Raw genomic sequence first — 14,856 nt, forward strand, 5'->3', positions numbered from 1 at the left:
ATGGAATATTTCCTGCCGTATCGATAAACAAAGGATGTCACAGTCATCAATGATTGCAACCATCCAACGTGAGCCAGTGAGCCCTGAGGAAACTCAGGGCTGAAAAGAATACCTGCCATCTAGCAGCCATCAGACTGCAGCCACTCCCTGCGGTGAGCCCTGAGGAAACTCAGCATGTGAAAATACAGGATACCGGCCCCAGAGAGCTGAGGTTCACATCAAAGGAATGATTTCAACGAGCCCAGACTCTGGCATCTTCCCATGCACAGAAAAGATCTAAATGCCTTAACTTGAGATATCTGGCTTTCTTTCATTAACAATAATCTTTTAATGTCCCCGACTACCTGCCCTTTGTTGCAAAACTCCTATTTATCCTGGCTCCTCCCCTCGCCTCCTCAAAGCAGTTTCTCAGAGTTATCTGAAACGCTGTCTCCCGGGCTGCAGTGCTCATTTTGCCCCAAATAAAACTTACCTCGTAACTCTCACTTTGTGCAATTTTTTAAGTCAACACTATCCAAATAAGTTTGGTAATCAAGCTCTCAAAATCACCGTTCTGAGGTACAATCTAGAGCCTGATACAATTTTCACATGGTAAATGTTTCTCAGATAAATTGAAAACAGTTAATTTTTATTTCCTATTTCACAGTTACTGAAGCTAAAGGGAAAAAAATTATTTTTCTTAAATCAGAAGTTACAAAAATGATATTTCAACAAATTAGTAGAAACTAAATATGGACACCTCAGCTTTAAAAAAATATTTGGTGTTGAATTTTACTCTTTTGACTAGATATAATTCAACTGATACACCTTCCTAGGTACAATATTAAATAAACCCGCATGGTCACTCTTTGGAACTGCTGTCAGTTTCTGCTATTAAAATAAATGTATTCTCCGTTCTATTCCTTAAGACTCTGTAGTTATCTCTGGTTAGCTAACTTATTTATGCCAAGGTGCTAAATGAATCATCCCTTACCTTTCCCCATGGTGACTGCATTAAAAAGAAACAAGTGAAAATTTGTGTATCTAAGTGTGTGCCCACACACATGCACTCTCACACACACACACACACACACACACACACACACACACACACACGACAATAGAAGGGTCTTTCAGTGGCCCATATCTCAAATTATACTACACAGACTAGTATCTTCTTCACAAATTTAAGGTGACCTCTGACACACAATGGAGATGAAACTGTAATTATTATATCCTATTTTAGCCTATTTTAACCTTCTCAATTCCACATCTCTACCAGAAAGAGAAATAAATAAAGGAAAGAGGACCTAAAACATTTGGCTTTTACTGAAGTTGCAGTGAAGAAACAGAATGACTGGTGAAGAAAAGGGAAAAAACTGAGTAAGAAAAGAAAGAAGTAAAATAATAGACAAATAGAATTAATCATTAGTAATTTGCCCCTATTTCAAACATCATTACCAATTTTTAATAAGTATGTATTTAATCAATATACTACATACCTGTAAGACTGCATCCTCACTAATAGGCATCATCTGATTTTTATTCAGTTGCTCTTGTGGATCCTCTCTGAGTTTGAATTCAAGTTGAATCTCTGGAGTGCCTAGAATGAAATATAATCATAAATCATTTGCAATAGTTTTATTGCTCTGCTTTAACAATGACCCAAGGATTTTATAGACACTGCAAAATGTCATTAAAAATCATCTTGTACGGGACTTCCCTGGTGGTGCAGTGGTTAAGAATCCTCCTGCAAATGCAGGGGACACAGGTTTGAGCCCTGGTCTGGGAGGATCCCACATGCCGCAGAGCAACTAAGCCCGTGCGCCACAACTACTGAGTCTGTGCTCCAGAGCCCGCGTGCCACAACTACTGAAGCCCACACGCCTAGAGACCGTGCTCTGCAACAAGAGAAGCCACGACAAAGAGAAGCTTGCGCACCACAAGAGTAGCCCTTGCTAGCCGCAACTAGAGAAAGTTTGCGCACAGAAACAGAGACCCAACGCAGCCAAAAATAAATAATAAGTAAATAAATTTAAAAAATCATTTTGTAAATCATAATTTCCTAACTGCCACTTTTATGCGTCAAGGTTTTTAAATTTAAGAAGAAACGTATACACAATGCTGAATGAAATAATACTTGATATTTCTTTGTCCCAGGATGAATGAATGCAAAGGATATATAAAGAAAATTGTACAGACTTAAACCCTGCTAGAAAGAACACTTTCTTTTTTCATTTTAAGTCATTTTTAAAAACTCATAATGCTAATATATTATTCAAGAAGAGTCAGAATTTTCAAGATGGCAAATTTAGCCCATATTTAACTTTTCTTCCCTTCCGAGTTCCCAAAAAGAATCCAAAGAAATTAGTTTTAAAAAAAAATCTGAAGCAGCAACGGGAAAAAGGAAATATAAAATAAAAAATATATATAAAATAAAAAATATAGAAGATGGGAATGGATTAGAGGGAAACCAAACCCTGGTTAGCAGCTTGTCACTCATCATAGGAAAAGGAGGGGCTCCCTCAGAAGTAACCAGTATATGGAATTCTTCCATCAGAATCCCAGAAAACCACCTAGCTCAGAGTAAATCCCACAGACAAAATATGAAGGAGGGTAAGCTGGAAGCTCACAGTGGCTGAAGTCTCATACTATTTGTACCAAAGAGCTTGCTGTTTGTACCAAAGAAGCTTAGGATGTATGCTGCAAGCCAACTACTCTGTGTAGGAGAATATGTTCCCTCCAAGATATGGAAATGTATTAAAATCTAAGGCTGATAAAATAATGTAGTGATGGCACAGAAGTAGAAATAATCAAATATATCAGTGAAACAAAACAAAAAGTGGGAAACAGACCTATAATATATTTGGGAATTTAATATATAACAATAATGGTATTTTAAACAGTGGCAACAAGATGACATTCAATAAATAAAACTGGGGCAATTAGTTAATCATTTGAAAAAAATGAAGTTAGAGACCTACCCTACCTACCCCCCATATGCTAAATTATTCTAAAAATATTAAAGACATAAAAGTAAAAACAATAAATATAATAAAGGAAAAAAGATAAAGAAAATATTTTTATGGTCTTGAGATAGGTAAAATATTTCTAAGTTTGAAAAAAGAAACCTTGAAAGAAAAGACTGACAGATTTTATTATATAAAAATTTTTAATTTCTGTACTACAAAACATATCATGAATAACATTAAATAATAATTAGGAAACGATACAACTATTTACAATGTACATACAACAAAGTTTTGCTATCTTTAATATATAAAATGCTCTTATAAATTAACAATAAAACGAGAATAAGAGACATTAAGGCACTTCACACACACAAAAAAACTATAAATGGTCAATATTAAAACATGCCTAGCCTTGGCATTCTTCAAAAATGCAAATTAAAATAATCAGATATGTTTTATTCACCAGTTTGGCAAAGATTGCATATGTCCTGTGTTGGATCTAGAGGGAAAAAGTCATCTATTTTAGGGGGCAATATATGTCAAGGTCTGACATGTGCTCATCCTTTAAAGCAAATCTAACTTTAGCTAGTTACTCTAAGGAGATAATCAGAAAAGTAGGCAAAGATATAATACTGAGAAACATCAAACATAATCAAATCATTAAATGGTACATTCATACAATGGAATAAAAGCAGCAATTTAACAGGCTGAGGTAGATCAATATAACAAAGAAATAATACATGTAGTACAATACTAATTATGAAAAAAGATATATATATTGGTATGCAAAAGTCTGGAAAGAAACACAAATACTAAACACTGCCAATTGTTGGGAGTGGAATTACAGGGAAGAGAAGGGGATGGGATCTTTCACTTTCTGCATTATATAATTTTTTTTTTTTGCATTATATAATTTTACATTTAAAAAATATTTTATACTTTTAAAAATTGGCAAAAATAATTAAGGTCTATCCATTTGGGGAAGCGAAGGGAAGGGAAGGGAAGGGAAAAAACTTGGTTGGAATACTGAAACAGATCTCTAACTTCTTCCTAGTGTCATTTTATGTACCATAAGAACATATTCTGGAGACCAATATTACACACTATCCCTTCCAATTACATGTAGGAAAAACTACTCCAAGAAGAAGCTGTAATTTGCCGCTGGGGTATCAGGTGAGAGGAAGTACAGTGAAGACTTTGTGAACTACAGTGGGCTTGAACTACGCAGGTCCACTTAAACAAGGATTTTTTTTTTCATAGACATATATTTGGCCCTCCATATCCATGGGTATGGCGTCCACAGATTCCACCAACCGCAGACCATATCGTGTACTATGCTTTCAATCTGCGGCTGGTGGAATTTGTGGATGTGCAATCCACAGATAGGGAGGGCCAACTATGGGACTTGAGAATCTGAGGATCTGGGTGTATACCGGGGTTCCTGGAATCAATCCTCCATCGATACCAAGGGACAAGTGTATACACACAAGAAGATTTTCATGATGTTTAGGAGATTTTCCTTCCATTCTACACCTATTTCCAGACATCCTCCAATAAAAAATGGCTCACAGGAAGAAATCATAAAAGGAAATAACCTACAATTTGAACAGCTACTGCAGAATTGATCTTTTTGAACTGTAACAATTAGTGATAGATTTTTCCAGAAGTGCTTAAATTGATCTAGAAGTGGACTTAGGAGGTTTGGAGAATTTGTAAGTGAAAGGCTTTTTAAAAATATATATACCAAGGATATTTGTACCTTAATTTTAGTCAGAAAGAATCAGACTGATTATTATAAAGTATTATCTACTTTTGCAAATAGGAAAGTTCAGGGTTAAGCAGGAAATTCTGGGGTGGAGAATTGCTATTCGAGTGCCACTTCCACAACTCAGTAGCCCTCTCTAAGAGTCTTAAACGTCTTCCAGAAGTTACAATCTCCATTGCTATCCTTATAAAATAACAGATTTTAAGGTCTATTACAGATGCCTGTAAGAAACTAACTCCGTGTAAAGAGTTAAAGAATAAGACTAAATATAAAAGGAGAAGTTAATGGAATAATAATACTTGGAAAATTAAAGGAACTACTTAGAGAAAAGAATTATTTCTCACCTTTGCATGTTCTACTTATACCAGGATGGAGACTGAACTCAGATCTAAGAGATGTGTCTTCCTTAAAAATCAACCTTTCAAACATAAGAAAAGAAGGTACAGATGTTATGATGTTTCCTAAACAAAGACTAACAAATCAACTGTCATCTTTTAGAAAAGATGACAGCTTTATCGAGATATAATTGACATACAACATTGTGCAAGTTTAAGGTGTATAATATGATGATATATTGCATAAACTGAAAAATGATTAAGTGGATAAACTTTTAACATGGTTCAATGTAAACTACTCATAAAAATTATAATTAATTTGTTAAAATTCTTAGTTATACCACTATTAATATTCTATATCAAAATTTTTTTTCCAGAAATGTAGCCTTTAATTTAAAACTTATCCAAGATGAAAAATAAAGACATATTCATGTGGTCATGCTCATTTTAATAAATATTCTGCTATTTTTATATATTTTGGAGCAAGGGACAAATATCAATATAGTTTTTGAACAGAAGTGAAATGAGATTATTTGAAGGACCAGTGCTGTTGGGTTTTTTCCTTCACCTTTCTCTATACCATAGAGAATTTCAGATTAAAATCCCAGGGTTAAATCTGAGTGTATATTTTCAGAACATACAATTACAGAACTTTAACTTTTGGATTCACTTCTTACTATGCTCTTGGCAGCACCAAGGTAAAGAGAGAAGACAGTCCTTATTCTCAAGAAGCTTCAGATCTGGTGAGGGATACAAATAGCAATGATATAGCACAGTGAGTATGCTACTAGGCAGACCTAAGTATCTATTTCTTCTGCTTAAAAAACCTTTACAGAATGAAAAAACAGGCAAAGGACTTGAATAGACATTTCTCCAAAGAGAATATACAAATAGCCAGTAAGTACATGAAAAGATGCTCAACAATACTAAACATTAAGGAAATGTAAATCAAAACCACAATGAGGTACCACTTCACACCAACCAAAAAACAGAAAATAACAAGTGTGGCAAGGATATAGAGAAACTGGAATTCTTGTACTTTCTACTGGAAATGTAAAATGGTACAGCCACTGTGAAAAAGTTTGGTGGTTCCTCAAAAATTAGACATAGAACTACCATTTGATCCATTAATTCCATTTCTGGGTATGTACACAAAATAACTGAAAGCAGGGACCTAACTTGTACACCCATGTTCATAGAAACATTATTCACAATAGCTAAAAGGTGGAATTGACAAGTATCCATCGACAGATGAGTGGATAAACAAAATGTGTACAGACATACAGTGGAATATTTTTCAGCCTTAAAAAGGAAGGAACTACTGATACATGCTACAATATGGATAGACCTTAGAGACATCATACTAAGTGAAATAAGCCAGACACAAAAGAACAAAAATGGTATAATTCCATTTACATGAGGTATCTAGAGGAGTCAGATTCATAGAAAGTAGAATGGTAGTTGCCAGAGGCTGAAGGCATGAAAGAATGAGGAGCTCTTATTTAAAGGGTACACAGAGTGTCAGCCTGGGAAGATGAAAAAATTCTGGAGATAACTAGTAGTGATGGTTGTACAACAATGTGAATATACTTAATGCTATTGAATTATACACTTAAAAATGGTTAAAATGCTAAATTCTATGTTATATATATCTTACCACAATAAAAAAAAATGTTTTAAAATTTTGCCAGAATCCAAGAATGTAACAATGTACTAAGGCATAAATATATGATTTGGAACTAGGGGTGTTTTGGTTTATTTACTTATTCATTTTGCTTTTTACTTTTTTTATGGAAAATTACAAACATAAACAAGTAATAGAGACAATAGTATACTCATCGTCTAGGTGCAACAATTATCAGTACACAGCCAATCTTGCGTCCTCTATGATCCCTCTGCCATCCTCTCTACCCCCTGCGAGTCTCCCACTGGATTATTTTTAAAGCAAATCCTAGACATCTTATTCCACTTCATCTGGAAATATTTCAGTATTCAACTTTAAAAGATAAGGGCTCTTCAAACGTAACCGTAATAATCACACCTTTAAAAACACAGCCAAAATTTCATACCTAAAAAGAAGTCAATAACTCCTTAATATTATTAAATTTACAGTCTCTAGTAAGCAGCCTCTATAATGGCTCCCGGTATTTATGCCCTTGTATATGGTACTTATCCTTCAGTACGGACTGGATCCAGTGACTCTTCTAATAAACAAAATACAGCAAATAGGTTGAGATGTTCCTTCTGAGATTAGGTTACAAAAAGATAGTGGCTTCCATCTTACTCTCTTATTCTCTTGCTTCTTCCCTCTCATGGAAGCCAGCTTGCCATGTTGTGAAAGCCATTTGCAGAAGCCTATGTAGCAAGAAACTAAGGGAGGCCCCCAGTCAACAGTCAGAGAGGAACTAGGGACTCAGTTCAATAGCCAGAGAAGGAACTGAATCTTACAGCCACCATTTGGGAAGAAGATCTTTCTCATGAAGCCTTGAGATAAATGCAGCCTTCTGAGTCCTTGAAGCTGATGATTCAGTTAAGCCACTCCTAGATTTCTGAACCACAGAAACTACACAGTATGTGTATTGTTTTAAGATGCTAGTAAGTTTTGGAGTAAGCTGTTACACAGCAATGTAAACTAATAAACAGATTGTAGTCAGATTTCCCTGTCTCTTTTTACAGTTGTTTTGCTCATATCAGGCTCCAAACAAGATGCACACATTGCATTTGGTTGTATGTCTCTTAAGTCTCTTTTAAAATCTATAAGTTATCCCCTTCCCTGCCCCTTACAATTTATTTGTTGAAGAAACTGAGTTGTTTTTCCTATAGAGTTTCCCACATTTTGGATTTGAAGACTGCATGTCATTTAACATGTTCCTCTGTCCTGTATATTTCCTGTAAACTGGTTATTATATATAGAGGTTTGATCTGATTCGAGTTCAGTCTGGGGAGGCACTGTGTGTACTTCCTACAGGAGATAACAAAGAATGTGCTGAGAAAGGCAGTCTTGTGCATACAGTCTTTCAACCCCTGCTAGGCCTTGGGTCTGGAATACCTTCTTACTAAAAGATAGACTCCTCCCAGCCTGTACTAGACTTACCACCTTATATGGGAATCCCTTTCCCTGTTTAGACTCAGTGTGTACTCCTTCGTTCTGTTTAAACATGTGTGTCATATGGTACCTGGCCAACCCCACTGCTCTGTCTATCCTCTGTTGGGAGAGGATGAAGTCCTTCGTTCTGTGGCACAAGAGGGGTGTGGGCAGACCAATGGCCCTGCATCAGCTGCAGAGAGTGACTGCTGGCCACGGGGGACTGATGCCCACTACTGAAGCTAATCTTGCTCTGTCTCTTCTCTTCTCTCCATTTAACAGTTTTAAGAATAGTACTTGGCACCATTCTGTTTTAATCATTGGAAGAGCCCCTATTTGCCATATATCCTGACCAAAAATGTTGCTTTCTTTAGCTAATTTAATGTGATTATTAATTCTTTGTCTCCTTGTATTTTGCTATTTTTCCCTTCTGCAACTGTATCCTTTAAAACAGGTATTTTCCATCTAGACAATTCACATGAAAATAGTGCTAGCCTATCTTAAGGGAAAGAATTAACACTCATCTTGCAGGGTAATTATGTTCAATTAGCCTTTTACTATATGCACTTATAATGTTCAGAGGACATGATTTGACCTGAACATATACCTAAATCCAGGTAATAATGAACTATCTTATAAGGTGGTTCTGTTTAAATGTATTGAACAGGATTAGTTTGCAGTATATCCCTTAATGTTATTGAGCAGTTCACATTTACGGGAGGCTGGGACAGAAATTAATGATTGGTAAAAGGTTCCCAGGGCACATATAAGAAAAATGAATCCTGCCTCTTAGTAAACAAATCACAAGCAAACAAAACCTCACTAATCAGCAAGTTAAATTCTTACAGATTAGTAGCAACACTTACCAGGCCAAAAAAGGGACTGGATGCATTTTACAGTTTCAAGAGGGCTAGGACCAAGTCCAGGTCCTCAGAGTACTTTTCTGGCACAGTTAACACCTGGCCTCCTCATTCTTTGAAAGCCTTGCTTTATCTAATCCCAGTGGTCATCAAACCTCTTCTCAGATCTTAGCAAAAGCACCTTAATAGCTGCAACATTTAAGGATTATTTATGTATAACATTTTGCCTGTTGGGGGTCTCTGCTCTACTAGGACCTGTGCTCCTCATTCCAGTCAAAGTAGAGAGCTTGTGCATGAAAAACAGAATAAACTGCATGTAAGTAAGCAAAGAAGATGGGTGGGAGGGAAGCAATGGTATTCAGCTCCAGCAATGCTTAGACTTTGTATTTCCATACCAATAAAAAGAAAACTAATTTTTAACCTTGAGCTATGAGATCTGAAAGAATGATGTTTCTATGGCACTGCAGAGAAGCATTTAAAAATGAATTAGGGGGAAAAAAAAGATTGGTCAGTCAAGATAGAGTAAGCCATCTATAGCCTAGTTCTCCACTCATTACAACTAAAAACTCTGGTAGATGGGACTTCCCTGGTGACGCAGGGGTTAAGACTCCATGCTCCCAATGCAGGGGGCCCAGGTTTGATCCCTAGTCAGGGAACTAGATCCCACATGCATGCCACAACTAAGAGTTCGCATGCCACAACTAAGGAGCCAGTGAGCTTCAACTAAGGAGCCCACCTGCCACTAAGGAGCTCACCTGCCACAACTAAGGAGCCCATGTGCCACAAATAAGGAGCCCGTGAGCCGCAACTAGAGGAGCCTGCCTGCTGCAACTAAGACCCAGTGCTACCAAATAAATAAATAAATAAATATTAAAAAAAAAAAAGAAGACAGTGCCATCTATAAAAAAAATAAAAATAAAAACTCTGGTAGAATTTTTTTTTAACAGCTACCTGAGCAATCTGAAAAGTAAATAATAGCAGGTAAACTGGGGACTGAAATTGAAATCTAAATAACAACTCTGGAGTAGGTGAGTCTCATGGTTTGCTTGGTTTTTTTGTTTTGTTTTTTGCTCTTTTTTTCTTTTTCTTGTCTCCAGCTTTGATCTTAGGCCTAAACCTAGAAGTGTACAGTGGACACAGACAGCAAAAACTCCAGAAGAAACCTCTCCTACCTTTATCCAGAGAACTAGGGAAAGGGATCCCTGAATGCCGGAAGGTGTGGGGGGAATGTGCCTGAGTTTTCTTGTTTTCTCTCTTTAGCTTCAGAGCTATACTGCTACCAATCATGGTAGCTTGGGCACTTAAAACTTAAGAGAAAACCTGTCTCTCTCCTACTAGAGGAACCATACTCCCAAGAGTATGAAAAGAACCTCTTTTATTTTCTTCTCTTTTTCTTTCACTTTGCCCTGAAGGTGGCCCCAACTGCAGGGAACTACTCTACAGCAAGAAGGCTAACACTGAAAGAAATCCATCTTTCTGGTCAAACGAATCAACATGTGGGCATGGGGAGGGAAGGGTGCATGAGAATCCTGGAGAAAAGAGAGCAGGAAGGGGAATCACCTACTTCTGTATATGATCCAACATAAGTGTGAGGCTCAACCCTGAGCTGTCCACATGCAGAGCAGATTCAGAAAAGTGTAACAAAGGCTTAGAGAACTGAACTATGATATTAACTACTGTCCAAATTCCAGATTAATCCCTGAGTGGTACATGAGTCAGACAGACTCAAACAGTAAAGTAAAGGCTTTACTCAAATAGTAAAGGCTTTGAAAATTGGACTGATGTAACCACCACCCACAGAAGGCAAAACAGAACATGCAGTCAGAACCTAATCAGATTGACTGCCTGTTAAAACAAACAAAAATCAACTCCCTCTAGAGGATTTTAACAGGAACAAGAGTCCAAAACATAACATTCAAAATATACAGGATATAATCCAGAATTACTCAATGTGCAAAGAAAAGGAAAATCTGACTAATTCTTGAGAGAAAAAATAACAGATGCCAATGCCCCAACCTCCCAAGCCCAGATGCTGGAATTACAAGACAAAGACCTTAATGCAGCTATTATAATAATTCTCTATTACATAAATGTGAACATTTATCAATGGATGAAAACAATGAAGTTCTCAGCAGAGAAATAAAAACTGTAAAAGAGAATCTGATGGAAATTTTAGGAGATATAATATCTGAAATTAAAAATTCACTGGATGGTCTCAACAACAGAATGGAGATGAGACAGGAAAAACTAAGTGAATCTTAAGATAAAGCAATAGAAATTATACAGTCTGAAGAACTAAGAGAGAAAAAATCAAAAAAAATTATTAGAGCCTCAAGGATCTGGAGACTATCAAAAGGTCTACCATTCATGTCATTTAAAACCCCAGAAAGAGGGCTTCCCTGGTGCCGCAGTGGTTGAGAGTCCACCTGCCGATGCAGGGGATGCTGGTTTGTGCCCCGGTCCGGGAAGATCCCACAGGCTGCAGAGCAGCTGGGTCCGTGAGCCATGGCCGCTGAGCCTGTGCGTCCGGAGCCTGTGCTCCGCAATGGGAGAGGCTACAACAGTGAGAGGCCTGTGTACCACAAACAAACAAACAACAACAACAAAAACCCCAGAAAGAGAGGATAAAAAGATTGGTACATAAAAATATATATGAAGATATCATGACAGAAAACATCCGAAGTTTGGTGAAAGATATGTTTATAGATTCGAGAAGCAGTGAACCCCAAACAGGAAAAACACAAATAAAATCATTACCAGAAACATCATAATCAAACTGCTGAAAATGAAAGACAGTAAGGGAAATGAAAGCAGACAGATTAAAAAAGATGATATATCACACAAATGGAAATAGTGATTTAAATGGGGAGGGAGGGGCTTGACTACAAGGGACAGGGCAGCCCGAAAGAGTTTTTTTTGTTTTTTTGGCATAACAGAACTGTTCCGGATCTTGAGTGTAGTGGTTGTTATAAGACTCCAGGTACCAGTCAAAATGGTCCCTGTACACCAGTAAGAGCAAATATTACTGTTTCTGTATATAAAAGAGCCAAAAATCTGGATATCATCCTTTACTGCTGCTCTGCCCTCATCCTCCATATCTCATCAATCACCATCTGCGGCTAAATTTACTTTCTAAAGGCTTCTCAGATTTGTCCTTTTCCCTCTATTCCCACTGTTTCTGCCTAGCTGAGCTCTCATCATCCCAGTCTGTTACTACTTTGATCCCAAAGCTAACCCCTATAGCCTTGCTTTGCAAAAGGTGATCCCCGATCTAATAGTACCAACTTTAACCTGGATGCTTGCTAGAAATGCAGAATCTCAAACTCCAGCCTAGAACTCCTGAGTTGGAATCCACCTTGTAACAGGATTCTGAAGTGATTTATAAGAAATTCGTAACTTTCATTAAAATTTGCAAAGCCCAGGCTTCCCTGGTGGCGCAGTGGTTGAGAGTCCGCCTGCCGATGCAGGGGACACGGGTTCGTGCCCCGGTCCGGGAAGATCCCACATGCTGCGGAGCGGCTGGGCCTGTGAGCCATGGCCGCTGAGCCTGCGCATCCGGAGCCTGTGCTCCGCAACGGGAGAGACCACAGCAGTGTGAGGCCAGCGTACCCCAAAAAAAAAAAAAAAAAAAATTTGCAAAGCCCTAGTCTAGGGCATGCCTGAGTGAATGAAAATCTGATTATGCTGCTCCTCCACTTAACATCTTACAAGCTCCCTACCAGGACACACACAGGCTATAAGAGGCCTCGCGTGACCTTACTGTACCTTTCTCTCCAGGCTCATCTTTCACTACACCCATCTCCCCATTTAACACTTCAGTAACACCCAACTGATTGCACATTCCAACACACATAACACAATGCTATGTCCCACCACTACACCTTTACCCATGCATGCAACTGCATGAAAACCTCCTTGGCCTGAAAACCTCCTCTCCTTCATCTGACAAATTCCGACCCAGCTTCAAGACTCTACCCAGAAGTCAACCCTGGCAAACTCTGATGACCACCTAGGTTGAGGTAAGCATCCCTCTGGGCTCCTAAACCAGCCTGGGCATCCTTCCTACCCTGACTTCCCACATTACATTGAAATCATCTGTTTACGTCTTTCCTGGCCTGTAGGTTTCTCAGAGTCAGTGGCCTCATCTCTTTTATCTTCTCCCTGTGTCCAGCACAGGGAACTAGATATGTTTTGATGAACGGAACTACCATCTTCCCTTGATTCTTATAAAACTATCCGTTTCCAGTTTGGTAGTAACCATTTCCCCCGTCACACATTCTCTTCCTGAGAGAAAGTATACTAACCGTCTCCTGGACCTGAGCTACGAGTCGCTGGAAGCAAAATGCACTTGAGGAGTTTAGACCCAAGACTATTTTGCCTACGCAAAAAAAGCCCCAGGCTAAGAAGGCTTTTTAAAAATGTCAGAAAGCCACCTGCTATAGAGCTCATTCGGTCCTAAGTTGGGGAAGGGCTAGGGGGCAGTTGCGGTCTTCTTTATATACGAAATTCGGAGCTCAGGCCTAGCTGCCCCATGAGGCCCTACTCCCGCCCGCACGCAGACGTTCGGCTGGTAACAATTTCTCCTCAACCCTCAGAGGGCCACCCGCCGCCAGAACCCAGGCCCAACGGCGGTCACCTTCTCCAGGGCAACTCTTCTTCCTGGTCGCTCTCCGTCACCGATGCCTCGATCACCGTTTCATCACTGTCCCAGTCTGGGGCCTGGGCACCTTCCTCCATCTCCGCTTCACACTCCAAGTCTTTTTTATCCTCTTTCTCTAACTCCTCCATTCCCCCAAAAAATAAAAAATAAAAATAAAAAAAATTTTTAATTTGCTCTGAGGGCCAGGAGAAATTGTAAATTCAGAACAAAACTGGTGGCGGGAGCCCGGTGGGCCACGCGAGCACACACCGCGGGGTCGGAGAGCGTCGTGGGGAAGGCGGGCCAGCGCGGAGGCCTGACCCCACGCCGCCGGCAGGGGTCGCGCGCCGCTCGTCTGACCCGCCCGCCGTACGTCGACCCCGCCCCCCCCCCCGCTCCCGTGGCCGGAAGTGACCCGAAGTGGCCGGGCGCGCGCCCGCGGGTCCCGTGTTTCCCGGCGGTCTGGGGCGTGGCCGGCTACCATACTCGCCTTCCGCACTTTTGCTTTGTGGCTGGGCGGTGGCGGGGGGGTTCTAGAGCTGCGGCCGCGGGGATCGGAAAGGAAGCGTTGCACCAGACAGACTGGAGGCCGAGCCCGCCTAACGCTATACCGGCAGCGAGGGAGAGCTGGGTCACGTGCCGTGCAGCTCATCTCGGGCTTGTGAGACGCAGACCCGGAAAGAACTGTCAGCTCTGCTAGACTTTTCTGAAGCCAGAATGTGGTCTTAGCCCCGAAGAGTGTTTTTGAGTCCTTCAAGTGCTGCCTTTCTCCTTAATCCCTTTGACATCCCTTCCCCAAGAGTCCCCCTGAGGTAAGCAAAACAAAAATGTTAATCAGAAGTTTTTAGATGATCCAACTGGTTTGTTTTATATTTCTGTTTTTTCCTCAACTCTTTGGTTATGCTGGAATACAGATTGTGTTGGAAAGGCAGGTTAAATGCCTTGTATTTTCCCTTTATTACTTTTTATAATAATATTGGTGCCTAGCAGCCTCCCACAGTAACCAATTATTATTTTTAAATGAAGTGACTACATTCTTATATATTTGATTTCAGTCTCTTCGCAAGTTTTTAATTCAGACTCATTCGAAACAAAGCCAAGTGAGCTCCACCTCCCAAGTGAGAGGAAGATTCCAATAAGACACACCCTTTCTGCATAGCAAGTTTATAGTACTCACTTCGGAATCTACAGGGTCCAAGCACATATTGGGTCTTTAATGGT

At 39.4% G+C, this 14,856-nt stretch overlaps 2 protein-coding genes across 2 annotated transcripts in view; one reads left to right on the top strand and one right to left on the bottom strand.

The window, feature by feature from the left end:
• ANKRD31 (ankyrin repeat domain 31) overlaps positions 1 to 13,733 on the bottom strand; it is a 129,702-nt gene extending 115,969 nt beyond the window's left edge. Inside the window, 3 exon segments of the mRNA XM_060146123.1 lie at positions 1,482 to 1,582; positions 5,061 to 5,134; positions 13,633 to 13,733. Of these exon segments, the coding sequence (XP_060002106.1) occupies positions 1,482 to 1,582; positions 5,061 to 5,134; positions 13,633 to 13,733 (276 nt within the window).
• Positions 13,734 to 14,196: 463 nt separating this feature from the next.
• The window catches only part of HMGCR (3-hydroxy-3-methylglutaryl-CoA reductase), a 53,044-nt gene continuing 52,384 nt past the window's right edge, over positions 14,197 to 14,856 (top strand). Inside the window, exon 1 of the mRNA XM_060143132.1 lies at positions 14,197 to 14,447. The gene's annotated coding sequence lies outside the window, so the exon portion shown is untranslated. The remainder of the gene's footprint in view (positions 14,448 to 14,856) is intronic.

Source organism: Lagenorhynchus albirostris, chromosome 3 (assembly GCF_949774975.1).
Source record: "Lagenorhynchus albirostris chromosome 3, mLagAlb1.1, whole genome shotgun sequence".
Lineage (NCBI taxonomy): Eukaryota > Metazoa > Chordata > Mammalia > Artiodactyla > Delphinidae > Lagenorhynchus > Lagenorhynchus albirostris.